The 18021-nt window shown below is 53.2% G+C and overlaps 1 protein-coding gene across 4 annotated transcripts; it reads left to right on the forward strand.

Moving 5' to 3' along the window:
- Nucleotides 1–350: 350 nt before the first annotated feature.
- On the forward strand, nucleotides 351–16320 carry HNRNPL (heterogeneous nuclear ribonucleoprotein L). 4 transcript variants are annotated; one of them, XM_009194399.4, is made up of 13 exons: nucleotides 351–442; nucleotides 5624–5742; nucleotides 6652–6889; nucleotides 7010–7095; nucleotides 8661–8757; nucleotides 8846–8918; nucleotides 12192–12263; nucleotides 12375–12655; nucleotides 13745–13866; nucleotides 14100–14301; nucleotides 15037–15094; nucleotides 15205–15300; nucleotides 15905–16320. In XM_009194399.4, exons 3-13 carry the CDS (start codon nucleotides 6665–6667, stop codon nucleotides 15961–15963), a joined length of 1371 nt encoding a protein of 456 aa, XP_009192663.1. In that variant the 5' UTR covers nucleotides 351–442; nucleotides 5624–5742; nucleotides 6652–6664; the 3' UTR covers nucleotides 15964–16320. The 4 variants fall into 4 exon arrangements, with proteins under 4 accessions (XP_009192663.1, XP_009192664.1, XP_003915534.1 ...); XM_003915485.5 differs by lacking the exon at nucleotides 351–442 and adding an exon at nucleotides 2772–3043; XM_009194400.3 differs by lacking the exon at nucleotides 351–442 and adding an exon at nucleotides 2416–3043 and having other exon boundaries at nucleotides 12192–12655.
- Nucleotides 16321–18021: the final 1701 nt, after the last annotated feature.

Genomic DNA, 18021 nt, shown 5'->3' on the forward strand with positions numbered 1-18021 from the left:
AGCTGTGGCATCCTGGGTTAGTCACTTGCGTCCCATCAGCCCATTTCCTTATGTGAGCAATGTACACCCCAAACACTTGCCTCAGCCAAAACAACACTTGCCTGACCAGGAGGAAAGATGCGCGAGTCTCAAACAACTGCGTGACTTTCCGTCTGCGAGGGGCGGGGGTGGATTTTTGGGGAAAAGGGACACGGAGCCCGAACACCGCGGCTCCAAGGTCTTCCCGCTCCTTTCTTGCCTGATTTCCTCCATTCCCCCGCGGGGCGACCCTCGGTCTCCTACCGTGTCCCCGCTCCCGCGCCCCCTGCCCCCAATTTTTCTTCCTCCCACGGGGCTGAAAAAAGGTCGTGGTCCCTTTAAGGCCCGCCCCTCCCTCTCCCAAAACTTCCCAGTGTCTGCTCTTTTCGATCCGGGACGGCCGGTCAGGCTCGCCGCCGAGCTGGTAGGGGCTGGGGGCGAGGGGTGCGGGAGGGTGACCGGGGCACTGGCGGGCGGCGCCGCGCGCGACCAGGGGCCGGGGTCCGAGCAGCGGGGTGGGGGCGGGGCGGCGGCCGGGAGCGCTGGGGGTGCGGGTCACCAGGCCGGCCGGGCGGCCTGGAACGTGCGGCGCAGGGGACACCGTACCGCCGCGCTCCGGCCGTGCGCGCCGGCGCGAGGGGCGTCCGGGCCGGGCGCGGGGGCGGGGAGGGGAGGGGCCCCCTCTCTCCCCCTCCCCCCACCGCATTCCTCTGACGTTGGGACCGAGCGACCCCGCCCTTCGTCGCGACCGGCCCCGCCTCCTCCCGTCACGCGGGTCACGTGCTTCAGACGCTGCCCCGCCTCCGTCTCTGTTCAGTCAGCGTGTTCGGATCTTCCCGGCGTCCGGGATAGCTGACCGAGGTCCCCAGAAGGGGCCCCTCCCCCAACTTTATTTTCCCTCACCGGCAGAGCCACCACGCCTGTCCCCCTCTTGTATTGCCATAGACCCCATTTTTTCTGAGATTGGGTCTCGCTCCGTCGCCCAGGCTGGAGTGCAGGAGCGCGATCACGGCTCACTGCAACCTCGAACCCCGGGGCTCAAGCGAGCCTCCCGCCTCGGCCTCCCCAAGTGCTGGGATTACAGGTGTGAGCCACCACACACGGCCTCCATTTCAAACTTAGTTTCCACCCGGACCTCAACTCGAAAGCCCCCATCAGCCAGGCGGAAAGGTCCTGGAGCACTTTTGAGGCGCCCCCCGCATTTCTCACGACGCGGAGCTTCGCTATTTTTTTCCCCCTTTGGCGACATCGTCACTTGCCTATAGCTTCGATAAGGTGTTCCCCCCGCCAACCCGGCGCGGGCAGCCCCATAATGTTATGTTCCGTAGGACAGGATCCCGGGTTAATCCCCGTTTGACCCCTCTGCTTGCGCGTGATAACTGGGGCGCTTGTCTCCCCCACCCCCAGGCTTCGCCAGTTTGGTTTAGTTGGAGTCGAGATACCCTCCGACATTCTCTCGGGGCAGTGCGGGTGGTCTTACCCCGCCCTTGAAGAAAGGTCTGACGCAAGCACAGATCACAAGAACGCCTCCCCTGTGCAGGGGGCTTGCACTGGGCGCTTGGTAGGTGGCCACCCTCTCCAAGGTCGGGGCCAGGGCCTCCTGTGGTGCTCAGAGGGGTCGAGCTGTCAGGTAAAAATCACTGGCCCGAGTTACGGCTGGGGGTCTGGGATGGCAGGGGCCTGTGAATTTAGATCGCACAGACTAGATGACTTGGCCCTTAGCTCCTGCAGGAGGGGTAGTGGAGGGACTATCCCAGGTGGAAGGGACTGCACGGGCACAGATCGAGAGTGCTCGGAAGAGCCTTCTCCCAAGGGAAACCGAAAGGCGTTGCGGCTGAATTTAGAACTGGATAGGGTCCGAAGACAGTCGGCAGCAGCCAGTGGTTTTATACTGAGGAAAAGGCTCAGATTTGGGATTTTAAGAATTCTTCCTAGAGGTAGAGAGGAACAGGGTATAGTGATGGCGACAGAGATACCCTGGGAGTTCCTGTCAATCTTGGTCTAGCCTTCCGGCGCACACACAGCGGCCGCTCCGTAAATACTCCGAGTATTCCAGGCCGTCACTCTCTAGCGGGGTGGCCCCGCCTCTGGGCGGTGCCTGAAAGCATATTTGCGCATGCCTTCTCGCCTTCGCTGGTTTCGTAGACCGCACCAAAGAGCGCCTACCCTGGGGTGGGGCTCCCCATTTTATCCAATCAGAGCGTATCAGTAGTCCTACCATCTGGTGAGAGGGTGCGCTCCACTCTCCATTGACCAATCAATGGAGACGCAGAAGAATGGGCATCTGTAGTAACCACTGGAGAGAGACCAAAAAAGGGCGGGGCTTTCTTGTCTCCTTGCGAGGTGGCGCGGGAAGGTAGTCTTTGTGACTGGGTACTGACGGATTAGCGAAGAGACCAATGAAAGTGGGAGGGAGGCGGGGATTCTTGGGAGGTTTAGAGCGCCGCTCCTATCAGGTGCTTTTAGGGAGGCCAGCGGCGCCAGAAATCCGACCTATGAAATTGGATTTTATTTTAAGGCGGCGGGGTCGACGGAATGACTGGCAGAAAGCGATCACCTATAAAGAGTGTCTCAGACAAACAAGGGCGGGCCCTCCTGCAGAACGGCGTGGGCAATGTCCAATAAGTGCGCAAGGCGTGTGGAGGCCTACCCTCCCCCCGCGGCGGGACCAGTGGCTCCCCCTATCGGGTGGGGGCGGCGGGTGACGGGCGTGTCCCTCCCCCAATGAGAGGCGGGGGGAGGCGGGTTCTGCGCCGCCATGTCGCGGAGGCTGCTGCCCCGGGCGGAGAAGCGGCGTCGGCGGCTGGAGCAGAGGCAGCAGCCGGACGAGCAGCGGAGGCGGTCGGGAGCGATGGTGAAGATGGCGGCGGCGGGCGGCGGAGGCGGCGGTGGCCGCTACTACGGCGGCGGCAGTGAGGGCGGCCGGGCCCCTAAGCGGCTCAAGACTGACAACGCCGGCGACCAGCACGGAGGCGGCGGCGGTGGCGGTGGAGGAGCCGGGGCGGCGGGCGGCGGCGGCGGCGGGGTGAGGCCAGGGCCCTAGGAGCCGGGAAGGCCGGAAAGTGCGGGACAATTTCCCACCTTGAGGGCATTTTATTTTTTGAGGGGGCTTCTGCGCACGCGCTCAGGCCATCGCGCCGTTGACGGTGTGGGGGAGGGGCGGCCGTTGGGCAAACGGCGGGGTTTGCGCGAGGACAGGCGCCTGCGCGTGCGCGCGGTCCGTAGCTGGGTAGGGGGGGCGCGGAGGAAGTAGCTCGTGAGGCGAGCGGCCCAGGGCGCAGGCGCCGCGGGCTGGCGTGTGGGGGCCGGGCACGAGGCCCGGCCGGTTTTTTTCCCCTTTATCATTTTCTTCGCTGGCCCCATGCGCAGGCGCAGTTCTCCCGCCCGGCCTCGTGGGCGGTTGGGGGAGCGCCTCGTGAGCGGGAACGGGTGGGCGGCGGCCTTGTCCTCTGGAGTGGGGAATTACGTCCGATGGCAGCGTAATCTCTGAGGCCCAGCCTTGTTTCTATACAGCAATGGATGTGTTTAGTTTAAATATTAGAACAGAGTATCTCCGTTATTTTTGTAGACATTGAAAATGGGAAGAGGATTTGTTAAATGCACTTTCAGCCTTTTAGGAGTTGAGCGAAGCTTTGAAACTATCACAAGTTCCGGGGATTCATTGGGTACCGAGGATTTGATAAACGAAACTCTTCCCTGGCCGTGCTGGAATTTCGATCCCTTGTAATCACTCCCTCCGAAAACACTAGTCGTTGCTTTTGGAGTGGGGCCCAGTCCCCACTCCTTCCAAGATCTTGAAGTCTTCCAGTGCAGCCCATTTGCAGGGTTTTCTGGGATTTAGGGGTTATGAGTTGCTAGCGTTTTCATCTTCGTCAGGCCTTGTCCCACACGTTTTAAAGACATCTTAATTGAAAGTCCTTAACGCTCCTCCGTGAGGTTGGGAGAGATACTGGGATTCCCGATTTACAGAGGAGGAAATTGGCCAAGAGAGAGATGAGGTGAATTACTGTAGGTGGCACAGCTAGTGAGGGGGAGGGCTGGAGTTAGAACTCCCATTTGTGGGAGCTGCTAACCTGGCGGGAGTGCCTCCCCCTGTGGTTCGGGTGGTTCATTCCTGAAATAGAATCCAATTCTACCTCCATTCCACGCTCTTCTGCCCAGTGATTCTCAGACAGGGGGCTGGTCCCAGAGCCCAGGAGAGGTGAAAGAGAGTTAATTTTTCCTCCTGATGACCAGAGGCTTTTGTCTGTGGAGGGGTGTAAGATACTTCTAGGAAGGAGCAGTCTTGGTTCTTAATGGTATGGATTGGAGTTTCTGGTCTTTCTAAAAGACCTTCCGTCTGGGTGTGGGGGCTCATGCCTGTAATCCCATCACTTGGGAGGCTGAGGCAGGCAGATGACCTGAGGTCAGGAATTCAAGAACAGCCTGGCCAACATGGCAAAACACCATCTCTACTAAAAATTCAAAAAAATTAGCCGAGTGTGGTGGCGGGGGCCTGTAATTCCAGCTACTTGGGAGGCTGAGGCAGGAGAATCGCTTGAACCTGGGAGGTGGAGGTTGCAGTAGACCAAGATCACGCCATAGCACTCCATCCTGGGTGACAGAGTGAGACTCCATCTCAAAAAATAAATAAGTGGCCGGGCGCGGTGGCTCAAGCCTGTAATCCCAGCACTTTGGGAGGCCGAGGCGGGTGGATCACGAGGTCAGGAGATCGAGACTATCCTGGCTAACATGGTGAAACCCCGTCTCTACTAAAAATACAAAAAACTAGCCGGGCGTGGTGGTGGGCTCCTGTAGTCTCAGCTACTTGGGAGGCTGAGGCGGGAGAATGGCGTGAACCCAGGAGGCGGAGCTTGCAGTGAGCCGAGATCATGCCACTGCACTCCAGCCTGGGAGCACAGCGAGACTCCGTCTCAAAAAAATAAATAAATAAATAAATAAATAAGAGACCTTTCTTGTTCTATTTTTCCTTGGTCTGACCTAGGCAGTAATTTCCAAAGCAGATTTTGGTGGGAGGGTGATTCAAGACTAGAAGGGGTCAAGACTGGCCTGGCTGCCCCAGTTTCTGGGGCACTTGTTGTTTTTTGCTCTGACTGAACCTAGGTGTGAGTGGTGGCGAACAGGTGTACTTAGCTAGGTGATGGTGGCTGAGCCAGTGAAAGGGCAAGGAATTTGAGGCACATGCAAAGGGGATGTCCTCATTCAAACTGTAGCAGATAGCCGTTAGAGCCCTTCCTCCCAGTGTGTCTCCTTCTCCAGCTACTCTTTTCCCATGTTTCCTTGGTCAAGTGGACCAGTGGGAAGAGAGGGGGGTCCCTGGAAGAACGTAATATTTGGAACTTGTGTGGTCCTCTCTCCATCTGTCTTCCTCAGAAGCTACAGCAAGAGCCAGAGGGCAAGTGACCACCCACTCAGGACCACTGTTCTGCTGACCCAGAATCCTTTTGGGCTGATTGACTTCAATGCTGCCCTTCGTCTGTTCTGTGCATCCTTCCTGGATGACATCCAACTGTCTTATCTGACTGGGTCTTCAACAGCACAAAGGCCAGTGGGCCGTCATCTTGTACAGCAAGAAAAGAATTCTTGTTTTTGCTTCCTTTCTCAGGAGAACTACGATGACCCGCACAAAACCCCTGCCTCCCCAGTTGTCCACATCAGGGGCCTGATTGACGGTGTGGTGGAAGCTGACCTTGTGGAGGCCTTGCAGGAGTTTGGACCCATCAGGTACTGGGCTTGGAGGCCAGGAGTTGGGCTTCCAGAGTTGACTTCTTGGTGCCCTTGTGTGTCCACGATTTCTGGTTGGAAGTAGTGATTTCGTTGCCATACTGGTCTAGGTTCTGTGGCCCCTCTGCTTTTGGGTTGGCCATTGTACTTTTTGTCAGATTACAGCAAGTTCCATGATCCTTTTTCCTTCCTTCCTTTTTCCTTTGCCTTGTAGTTTCTCGTCAGTGTTCTCTTTTTTTAAGACAGAGTAAGGTCTCGCTCTATGGCCCAGGCTGGAGTGTAGTGGCGCAGTCTTACCCAGGTTCAGGCAATCCTTTTGCCTCAGCCTTCTGAGTAGCTGGGACTACAGGCATGCACCACCATGCCTGGCTAATTTTTATATTTTTTTGTAGAGGCAAGGCTTTGCCATGTTGGCCAGGCTGGTCTCAAACTCCTGGGCCCAAGCAATCTGCCCACCTAGCCATCCCAAGTTTTAAGGTTAGTGGCGTGAGCCACTGCTCCTGGCCAGTGTTCTTTCATTCAGCAAGTAGTTACTGAATATTTGGTGCATGCTATATACTGCAGATACAGTAGTGGGCTGTATCTGGATTCCTTCTCTTAGAAAGTTGCTCTCCTAGAGTGATTTACACTGTGAGAGCGTAAGCTCAAGAAGCCATTCTATGGGCGGCATCTGTTAGTGTGGTGAGGAGAGGTCAGGAAGGCTTCCCAGAGGAGGTCTAGCTCAGCTAGACCTCTTTGGCCTTTGGTACTACTTGTGTCATGGGGTGTTCAGGTTGGGGAACCATAACCATGATAGGGCCACAGAGGAGTCCAGAGGCTGTGGAGGAGTCAGTTCTCAAAAAATCAAATGATACCCTCCTCCTGTCTCCATTTTCCTGAGAGGATTGAAACCTGTGTTCTCTTTGCCAGCTATGTGGTGGTAATGCCTAAAAAGAGACAAGCACTGGTGGAGTTTGAAGATGTGTTGGGGGCTTGCAACGCAGTGAACTACGCAGCCGACAACCAAATATACATTGCCGGTCACCCAGCTTTTGTCAACTACTCTACCAGCCAGAAGATCTCCCGCCCCGGGGACTCGGATGACTCCCGGAGCGTGAACAGTGTGCTTCTCTTTACCATCCTGAACCCCATTTATTCGATCACCACGGTGCGTGCCAGCAGGCATTTCTTGTGAGGTCTCCCTTCTTCCTTTTCTCCCCTCATTCCCTCCCCTAAGCCAGACTGACCTGGCAGTGCCTCTTCATCTTGCCTGTGTTTACTTTTGCAGGATGTTCTTTACACTATCTGTAATCCTTGTGGCCCTGTCCAGAGAATTGTCATTTTCAGGAAGAATGGAGTTCAGGCGATGGTGGAATATCCTTTGCTGGAAAATAGATGTTCCTTAGGGTAGGGACTCTTGCAGGGCTTGACAGTGGTCATTCTTTGAGCCAGCACGTGTCTACTGACCATGGGAGTGGCTGCCATGTACCAGATGCCTTCACAGAGCCCAGTGACTGAGTGGGGAGGCTGTTAAAGAATGAGGCATATTGTGTGGATGTGCAGATCTTAGGGGAGAGAGCATGTATTAGGAGATACAAAGGAATTTATTTTTGTTTCCTTTTTATTTTTTATTTATATTTTGAGATGGAGTTTAGCCCTTGTTGCCTGGGCTGGAGTGCAGTGGCGCGATACTGGCTCACTGCAACCTCTGCCTCCTAGGTTCAAGCAATTCTCCTGCCTCAGCCTCCCTAGTAGGATTATAGGCCCCCACCACCATGCCCAGCTAGTTTTTTGTATTTTTAGTAGAGGTGTGGTTTCACGTTGGCCAGGCTGGTTTCGAACTGACCTCAGGCAATCCACCCACCTCATCCTCCTAAAGTGGTGGGATTACAGGCGTGAGCCACCGCGCCAGGCTAGGAATTTATTTTTAAAGATGTTTATTCTAAGCCAAATACGAGTGACCAAGATCTGGGGAACATAGTCTCAAGAGGTCGTGAGAAAATGTACCCTTGGGAAAAGGAATTTATTTAAAAGGGGATGTGGGGCCGGGTGTAGTGGCTCATACTTGCAATCCCAGCACTTTCAGAAGCTGAGGCAGGCGGATCACCTGAGGTCAGGAGTTTGAGACCAGCCTGGCCAACATGGTGAAACCCTGTCTTTAATGATACAAAAATTAATCAGGCATGGTGGTGAATGTATGTAATCCCAGCTACTCTGGAGGCCAAGGCAAGATAATCGCTTGGGCCTGGAAGGCGGAGATTGCAGTGAGCCAAGAGTGTGCCACTGCACTCCATCCTGGGCAGCACAGCGAGACTCCATATCCAAAAAAAAAAAAAAGGCGCAGCATGTGTGAAGGTTTCTGAGGAGGTGATGTCCTATTTCTATGAGCAAATAGGAGCTGATATTCAAGGTGAAGGAAACAGCCTCTGCAAAGGTTGTAAAGTCAGAAGGAGCTTGTGTTGGATGGGGAGAAACTGAAAGATCTGAGGATCGCAGAGTAGCTGGCAAGCAGACGGGTTTGGAAGAAGTTTTTAGGGCATCCTGGACAGCGATATGATGCTTGGGGCAGAGGCAGGAAAAAGCCACTGCTGGACTTTCAGGGCAGAGCTCTAGTTGGGTGGTTGTTTCAGATTTAGTCGAAGGGCCAGAGGGCTGAGATGGAGAAGGTGGTGTGGCAGAAGAGGTTGCTAGTAGCCATGGGTGGGGGTGCAGATTATGAGAGAACTCTGGCCAGTAACTGCTCACCCAGGGCAGCATTGAGTCCATCAACACCATTTTGGTCTCTCAACCTGAGGCTAGTGACTGGGCAGTGAGCTAATCCCAAAGCCTCCACCTGTACCACAGTCTTAGGATACCACCTTGTCCTTATCCCTCTCTGGGGTAAGTTGAAGTCCTTCTCCAAGATCTCCTGTGATGCGACTTTCCTTAACTTGACTCACATTTGACTCTGTTCAAAGTGCCCAGCGGGCCAAAGCCTCTCTCAATGGGGCTGATATCTATTCTGGCTGTTGCACTCTGAAGATCGAATATGCAAAGGTACGTCTGGGAGGTGACTGACTGCCCCTCGTCAGCTTCCAGGTGAGCTGGGGCATGGCTGACCTCAAGCCTTGTCTTGTCCTTGCAGCCTACACGCTTGAATGTGTTCAAGAATGATCAGGATACTTGGGACTACACAAACCCCAATCTCAGTGGACAAGGTAATCTTGATGGCCACTTTGTTCTAAACATACCTGCCTTGCCTTCACTCGACTAGTGCACTTCATAGGCCTGGGCTCAGGGTTATGTAATGCCATTGGGCTCCCCATGGACATGGGAGGGCCTTGGGGTCAGCTCTTGGACATCCTAGTGGGATAGGGGGCGTGAGAGGCCTCCTTGGGTCTTCACTGCTGCTTGGGGCCTTCCGGTGCTGCCCAGGATACAGAGGCAAGGCAGAAGCCTGGACGGGTGGGGAGCAGGGCCTCACTGAGGATGAGGCATGGGGGTGGCCTTAGAAATCAGCAATGGCTCCTTTGAGAGTCTGGTTAGGGTCACTGACTCCATTCTTGCTGGGCCAGGAATTGTCCTCTTGTTCTGCGTTGTTGAGAGGGTCTGATTTGGGGGAGTGGCAGTGTGGGGGGCAATGAGATCTCCCGGGCTCTTGCAGCGAGCCTTTGAGCAAGCTGACCCTGTGGAGGTGAGACACTCTGGATTGGACCAGGGCGGACATGCCTCACATCATTTGTAGAGGGGACGCAACATCTCTGCAGGTGGCCCAAATGGACAACCCCCTTCCTAGTGTCTGTCAAGAATGGTTTGCCTTTGGTAGCAGGGAGAGGTGGAGGATTGCCTGTGAGAAACAGCGGCAGCCCCCCAACAAGACCATCCATCTCTGTGTCTGTCTTGGTCTGATACGTCGGACCAGGCCATGGGCTGAGGGAGGAGGCTCGATGCTGACATCGCACAGGCCCTGAGAGGCCAAAGCCCCCCATTCATAGGCAGGCCTGTCTTGCTCGCCCTTGCATCTGGGAAGCAGTGGGCAGGGTGGGCTAGACTCTCCCCAGGATCCTCACAGTGGGCCCTGTGGGCCTGGCTGCTCCCTCCAAAGGTCAGAGGCAAATTGGTGACCAAGTGAATGTACCAGAGCGGGCAATGGCATTACATGACTGCTAACAGAAACATGGCAACAACCATTTCTTCTCCAAGGAACATAAATAGAAGATGTGCAGACCGGCAGGGGCTAGTGGCAGGGGGCTGGCTGTGCATTGGTTTTGATGCCTCTCAGCTTTGGCAGCCCCAAGGCTGGGGCCCAAAAAAAAACGAGGGCTGATGAGGTGACCTGGAGTGAGGGCGGTGCTTCGCCACCCCTCAGGAACCATACTTCAGCGGCTCTGCCTCTGCACATTGCTCACCAACACACAGGGTAGAAAACCACTAGCTCTTCCTGGAGAGAACAGAACATGCAGCCTCCACCACGTCCCCAGAAACAGCTGCAGACTTGAGCTCACTACATCAAGAACACCACACCGCGCTCCAAGGAACAGCTACAAGCACAGAGACAGAGGCATACAGAGACAAAGAGAGAAAGAGACGCAACATGGCAGCAGACACTGCTTTTTTTATTAAACATTAAAAAAGTCAAAATCCAAGCAAACTTGAACCCGAGAATGTACACAGAAGTAGGAAACACAGAGAACAGAGCTGTCCCAGCCAGCCAGCGAGCGGTGCTCTTTTCGGAGAACGTTTCATAGACGGAAGTAGATTCCATGGGCCTCCAAGACAATAGGATCCTCTCTCCATTCCTCGCCATATGGGTTTTGTTTTTTAAGTCCTTTGGTTTGGGGAGGGCCTTCTTTTTTTTCTGTTTTGATATTTTTATTTTTTCTGCAGTCACCGGCTGCCAACATAATCTGCACCAACTGGAGATCAGAAACAAAAAAATTTAACCACAACAAAAAAAATCAAAAAAAAAAAAAAACAAAACAGACCTAAAACCAGACAGCCAAACAGCTCAGAGGCACACAGTTACCTGCTGCCGGGTAACCAGGTGCGCTCCCAAGGCCAAAAGCGCGAGCGTAGTGGGGCCACTGGCACACCTCATACCAGGAGACACGCACACGGAGCGCTACACAGCCAGAAGCACCGCACCACCGCACTGCAGCACATATGTGAGGAGGTGACAACACGGAGGGACACTACCCACTTCATACACCTTTATTTCCACTTTTCTGATATCTTCTGAGGACAGAACATCTGTGAGCCATTTTTGATTTAATCAAAATACTGACTTTTAAAACAATTCTTTAAAAAAATTGTAGCGGATGTGTACCGTGACTTGTATTTATGACTGTAAAACCATGTGATGCAGGGTCGCAGTGTATGTTTGATGGGACGCCATCTTTCAGAACTGTGCTAACTCACTGTTGAAGCGTCCAATGGTAAGAGAAAATACAGATTTGTTTTTTGTGACAAATGGACATTGTACTCTGTACTTCTGCTGTAAGTAGTCCTTTTCCATCTTTGTAATGACTGGTAACAAAACCCAGGCTGGGTGGCAGGAAAGGGCAGTGGTTTCGAGCCCTGGGTTTTGGAGTCAGCCAGACCTGGGTTGAAATCTGGTTCAGTCACTGACTTGCTTTGTGACTTTGGGCCAAGCGTCTTTTAACTGCTCAGTTAAAAGTTAATGACTCAGTCTTCTTATCTGTAAAATGGGGCTGAAATATCAGAACCTACCTCATAGGGTTGTTGTGAGGAATTTGAGAAGCTGTGATGTCTGTAAAGCGCTTAGCCCAGTGCCTGCCACTTAAGCGCTAAGTTAACGGCAGTGATTACAAACTGCTGGGGTCGGGTGGATCTGCGCCATTGTTGGGTGTGGGAATGTCGATACCTTGTACATGATTGCTTCTTTGAACTGATTTTGCCATTGCCCTGCTTGTCAGCTCCTACAGTCAGTCCCTCTTGGGCTGGCGGGACTGGAAGGGAGGGGGGACTGGGATTAAGAAAGAAGGGATCTACAGAGACAGTCTGGAGCTCCTAAAACCTTGGGGGCTTTGGGGGGCAAGCTTGCTTGCTTCCCTCCTGGGTTATTTTCCTGTTTTTAATCTACTCTCCCTTTATTGGGAGTCAGTTTAGAAAGCTGCTTTTGGTTCTCCATAATATATCACCTTCTGTAGCAGCTGCAGGTTCCCCAGAGGGCCTGGGAGCTAGGCTTTCTCCCAGGGTCAGGGCAGGTGAGAGCACAGAACCTGGCCTTGTCCTTCACAGAACAAGACCAACCCTTTGGTGTGAGCGGGGGAAGGAGTGGGCACCAGCTTTGAGGCTTGGGCTTCATGCCCGCCATAGGTCAGATCACAAAAGGAGGCCCCGCAGCCCTTGAGGAAGGGGGGGCTTGCAGTTTGCAGGAGCTGGGGGACTCTCATCAGCCTGTGCAGTCAGGAGGGAGGGAGAGAGGCCAATTTCTGAGTGAGACTCCTAACTGTTTTCTCTGTCCACAGGTGACCCTGGCAGCAACCCCAACAAACGCCAGAGGCAGCCCCCTCTCCTGGGAGATCACCCCGCAGAATATGGTGAGGGCAGGGGGTTCCCCTCCGTGGACTCCCGTGGCTCATGTGCCCCTGCCCGCCGCCCGCCGTGCAAATTCTCACCCGTCCTCCCTCTCTTTCCTTCCCACCCCCCAGGAGGGCCCCACGGTGGGTACCACAGCCATTACCATGATGAGGGCTACGGGCCCCCCCCACCTCACTACGAAGGGAGAAGGATGGGTCCACCAGTGGGGGGTCACCGTCGGGGCCCAAGTCGCTACGGCCCCCAGTATGGGCACCCCCCACCCCCTCCCCCACCACCCGAGTATGGCCCTCACGCCGACAGCCCTGTGCTCATGGTCTATGGCTTGGATCAATCTAAGATGAACTGTGATCGAGTCTTCAATGTCTTCTGCTTGTATGGCAATGTGGAGAAGGTGAGCTGCTGCCAGGCCCGCTGGGTTCCTCACTGAGCCTTGTATCTTGCCAGTCAGCACAGGGGGAAGAACCAGGGGGAGCCTGGCGTGGCGCCGGGCGGGCAGGCCCGGAGTGAGTGACTTAGTGAGCCCAGGCAGCCTGCTTGCAGATGGGCTTTGTTTGGTCCTCACTGCATGTGGGTGTTTTGTTTTTGAATTACGAATGTTTTAAAAAAAAGTCTTTATCACATAAAAGTACTAATACTAGTACATCAGTATAGATTTATAAAACATAAAAATGAACCCATCATAGTGAAACACTTATCGTTTAAGGATTTCCTCCTGAAAACTTGAAGACCTGGCAACACTAGGCCTTCTGCCTTCCCATGGGATAGTTGACTGCGGCTAGTGGTGGCTAAGTGTCTACCTGGAACCATGTGACGTTTTCCTTATATTAAACCCATCTGGGTCTTGGGAGCCTTTGTGTAGCTCCTGACTTGGCCCGTTACTTAGAGTAGTTCATAACACAGGTGAAGTGTTGTTAGTTACCAGGTACTGTTAAAGGTGCTTTACATGTAGTGACCTGTGTAATTTCTCACATTAGTCCTTAATGAGGTGGACGCGGGAAGTGGAGGACGGGGGCCTCAAATAACCCACCCGGGTTCACATAGCCTTTAAGTGAAGTGGGATTCAGAGTCAGACCGCCTGGCTCCAGAGCCGGCGCTGCTCCATTGTAACCTAGCTGAAGGAGTATTTGACCTTGTGACCGTAGACACAGCCATCCATAGATCACAACGTGTGTGTAACAGGCAGAATGGTGAAAATGGCTGATGTGATTTCTCATTCCTGCACAGTTTTCTGTCGTGCTCCAACACTAAATGACTTAGTGTTGGGTTATGTCCCACAGTTAAAAACATGACCCAGGCTCTGCTACTCACCTTGAGCTGGGTACTTGGTATGGGCCAGGCACATTTTTCTAGTGGTCCCGATTCACTGTGAGGACATGGGAGCCCAGAGCTAGAGCAGGGTTATTATTACTAACTTGGGAGGGGCAGGAGAGGGGATCCTGGCAGCTGGACGGAGGTGCTGACGGCAGCTACTCTCCCCAAGGTGAAATTCATGAAAAGCAAGCCAGGGGCCGCCATGGTGGAGATGGCTGATGGCTACGCTGTGGACCGGGCCATTACCCACCTCAACAACAACTTTATGTTTGGGCAGAAGCTGAATGTCTGGTAGGTGCTCAGGCTAGGGAGGGTGGCAGAGGTACAGGGGAAAAGGAGGGGAACGGGGCCCAGCAGAGGAGCACGGTGAGGCCAAGGTGTTTACTCACACAGAAATGGGGTGTGGCAGGTGTGTTCCCAGATGTTTCTCTGACACCACAGGAGAAAGTGGGTCAGCCTTGCCTCAGCAAATTTGGGGGACAACTTTGGGTATGACAAAGGCTCCCCTTTCTTCCCTCTTGCAGTGTCTCCAAGCAGCCAGCCATCATGCCCGGTCAGTCATACGGGTTGGAAGACGGGTCTTGCAGTTACAAAGACTTCAGTGAGTCCCGGAACAATCGGTTCTCCACCCCAGAGCAGGCAGCCAAGAACCGCATCCAGCACCCTAGCAATGTGCTGCACTTCTTCAACGCCCCGCTGGAGGTGACCGAGGAGAACTTCTTTGAGGTTTGTGCTGTGGAACTACGCAGGCAGTCAGGTCCTCACCACGGCCGCCTGAGTAGGCCATTCATTTCAGTTTTTTCTGCAACTGGCTCCTATTTGCAGAGTTGTTTAACTCCTGTGCTGCCTGGCCCTGGGTTGAGTGCTAGGGACACAGCAGAGGCCAGGACAGATACAGATCCCTGCTCTGAAACTGGAAAGGGTGAGAATGGCACCAAGTTCCTAGCAATACCGTTTGCCGCGTTCCTTCTTTGCATTTTTGGCAAGCAGAGCAACTCCTCATTTGCTGGGAAAGCTGCTTCCTAGGCCCAGTGATGAGGGCCCAGTTTCACAAGAACCGCATTGGCAGAGCCTTGGGGTGCCATCACCCTGATACCATCAGAAGGTGGGGCCCTGTAAAGCTCAGTCAGGCAACTGAGGCAGCAGGAAGGGAGGAGGAACTCAAGTGGATCTGGCTGTGGTGTGAAACGTTGGCCTTGCGTTCAGCATATAGCCCAGTGCGGATGACCAGATAGCTGTTGAGAATGGGAGATGAAAAGAAGAAAAAGCAGCCTTGCAGTCTCAGGCAATTTAATAATTAAAGAGCATTGTTGCTGGGATGCCTTTAGGGGGTGTGATAAAATCTATAAGCCTTTTCTCCTGAAAATTTCAAATACTGAGTCATGCAGGGCCTGGTCTGCTGGAATCCTGTGTGACGGCCCTTTTGTTCCAGAGTTCATTTACTACCTATTTCTTTTGCAGATCTGCGATGAGCTGGGAGTGAAGCGGCCATCTTCTGTGAAAGTATTCTCAGGCAAAAGTGAGTCGAGTGCGCCCATATCCTTCCCCTAGTTACTTGGTGGTTGGTGGGCAGCTGCCTAGTTCCCATTGGGTCAGTCTAAAACCATTGCTTTTCCCCTTTGCAATCAGGTGAGCGCAGCTCCTCTGGACTGCTGGAGTGGGAATCTAAGAGCGATGCCCTGGAGACGCTGGGCTTCCTGAACCATTACCAGATGAAAAACCCAAGTGAGTATCTGTGAGTCCTGCAGGCATCAACCTGGTGACCTAATGGGTTGGCTGGCTGCAGGCCAGGGATGTCTTTCCTGCCCTTAAGATAGGACCCTGGGGATCTTCTCACTGCTGGTGACATGGGCAGGTGGGACCTGCTCACCTGGAGAGCAGCCTGTGCTCCTCATGGGAGAGAGCCAGCCTGACTACCTGCTGCCACTCTGCCAGCTTGGGAGTTGCTCAGGCTTGTCCTCCAGGGAGGTGGCATTCTCTCTTTGCATCAGAGACTGGCTTAGGTAGGAAAGCCACTCTGTTACCTAGGAAAGAGGCAACACTATCCAGCAGGTAAAACTTGCCCACCCACTTGCTGGGAGAGGCCCACTGCCTTGGGCTGGCAAAGGAGATAGGAATGGAATTCTCTATGGGAATGAGGGAAGAGAAGGAGAAATGCCGTGCATAATTGATAATAATTGGCTCATCTTGAAGCCTTACGTTGGGCAGTCACTTCCTAGACCCCTGCAGTTGACCTGCAGAAAACGGGAGATGGGTGCAAAATTGAGGGGACCTGGGTTTGGGGAGCCTCCAAAGACGGGACCCAACCAAACTTCTCTCTCCTTTTCAGATGGTCCATACCCTTACACTCTGAAGTTGTGTTTCTCCACCGCTCAGCACGCCTCTTAATTAGGTGCCTAGGAAGAGTCCCATCTGAGCAGGAAGGCATTTCTCTTTCCTTTATGCCATTTTTTGTTTTTTGTTTTTGTTATTTGCAAAAGATCTTGTATTCCTTTTTTGGTTTTGTTTTGTTTTTTTAATGCTAGGTTCTTAGAGGCTTAACCTTAATTGAAACGCTGAAAGTCTGCAGGGGGAGGGAGGGGGAACTGATATCTCCCAAGATTAACCTTCACTTTTAAAAAATTACTGTACATGTGATTTTTTTTTTTTTTCTTTTTCCTGTTCATTCATTTGTGCTGCCCATGTACTCTTGGCACACACATTTCAATAAAATTGTTTGGAAAATAAACACAGCACTTGCTGGCATTCCAGGATGTCTGCTTTCCTCCCTGTCTATCCTGAAGAGACACGAGCAGGCCTGGGCACAGTCGCAGGCCCTCTGGAGGCATACAGAGACCTGAGAGGAGTAGGGTGGGCTGCAGACTGAGAATGGTGCTAGCAATTGAGTCTTTGAGGAAAATCCAGCAGGCTTAGTGGCATTCTTAGTGGGCCCTGCCCAGGCAAGCTCTGTCGGGTGCAGTGGGTCATCACACCTATAATCACAGCACTTTGGGGAGGCCAAGGCGGGGCAGATAATTTGAGCTCAGGAGGTGAAGACCAGTCAGGGCAGCATGGTGAAACCTTGTCACTACAAAAAAAAGTTGAGGTGGGTTTTGCAGAACACCTGTAGTCCCAGCTACTCAGGAGGCTGAGGCAGGTGGGTCAGTTGAGCCTGGGAGGTTAACACTGCAGTGATAACACCACTGCACTCCAACCTGGGTGACAGAGCAAGATGCTATCTCAAAAATAAAAGTTTCCAGCCTTGCCGTCATGGTGAAACCCCATCTCTACTAAAAACACAAAAATTAGCTGGGCACGGTGGCGCGTGCCTGTAGTCCTAGCTACCTGGCAGGCTGAGGTGGAGCACCCCAACCCAACGAGAGGGTAAGGCTGCAGTGAGCTGTGACGGTGTCACTGCACCCCAGCCTGGGCAACGGGGTGTCAAAAAAAAAACCCAAAACCTTGGTGTTCTGTATCATTTCAGAGTGATTTGTCTTTGCCCTTACAGTGTCATTGTGTGGGTGTGTCATGATTTACTCAACCTGGTCCCAAAGGGTAATTTCCAGGTCTATTTTTGCTATTGTAAACAGCTCTGTAACACATATCTTTACACAAATATCTTGGTCAACTTCACTGATACTGATCAGGAGGTAAATTCGTGCCAGTGGAATTGCTGAGTGGCCCATGCTTGTAATCCCAGCACTTCGGGAAGCCAAGGTGCAGACCACTTAAGGCCAGGAGTTTGAGACCAGCCTGGGCAACATGGCAAAACCCTGTCTACAAAAAATACAAAAGTGTGCTGGGCGCGGTGGCGCAAGCGCCTGTAATCCCAGCACTTTAGGAGGCTGAGGTGGGCGGATCACCTAAGGTCAAGAGTTCAAGACCAGCCTGACCAACATGGTGAAACCCTGTCTCTGCTAAAAGAATAAAAATCAGCTGGGCATGGTGGCACGTTCCTGTAGTCCCAGCTACTCAAGAGGCTGAGGCAGGAGAATCGCTCAAACCTGGGAGGCAGAGGTTGCAGTGAGCCGAGATTGTGCCATTGTACTCCAGCCTGGGCAATGAAAGTGAAACTCCATCTCAAAAAAAGAAAAAAAAAATGTGGGCATGGTGGCATGCACTGTGCCTATAGTCCAAGCTACTCATAGGGGCTGAGGCAGGAGGATCGCTTGAGCTGTGATGGCACAACTACACTCCATCCTGGGCGAAAGGGCCAGACCATGTCTCAAGACATAAAGGATCTATATAATTGCAACATATGATAGATAACTTCCCACTTGTATAGATGCAAACCTGTGAAGATGCCTTGCAATGGGGGGTACCACCTGGAAGGATCCTGGTTGAAGGATTTTGACTGCTACTGGAGGGAACAGGTGACTTGCAGAGGAGCAGTTCACAAACCTTGAAGTTTATGCATGTGTGCTTCAGAATAACCCCCATTGGGAATTTACTGTGAATAAAATTTTC

Source organism: Papio anubis, chromosome 20 (genome assembly GCF_008728515.1).
Source record: "Papio anubis isolate 15944 chromosome 20, Panubis1.0, whole genome shotgun sequence".
Classification (NCBI taxonomy): Eukaryota; Metazoa; Chordata; class Mammalia; order Primates; family Cercopithecidae; genus Papio; species Papio anubis.

What these genes read in the sequence shown, in the direction of transcription:
- HNRNPL (XM_009194400.3), top strand. Translation starts at nt 2,777, where the DNA reads ATGTCGCGGAGGCTGCTGCCCCGGGCGGAGAAGCGGCGTCGGCGGCTG. An exon ending in CGGGCGGCGGCGGCGGCGGG is followed by an intron (nt 3,044 to 5,623) that starts GTGAGGCCAGGG and finishes TTCCTTTCTCAG; the next exon opens with GAGAACTACGATGACCCGCA. An exon ending in TGTATGGCAATGTGGAGAAG is followed by an intron (nt 12,656 to 13,744) that starts GTGAGCTGCTGC and finishes ACTCTCCCCAAG; the next exon opens with GTGAAATTCATGAAAAGCAA.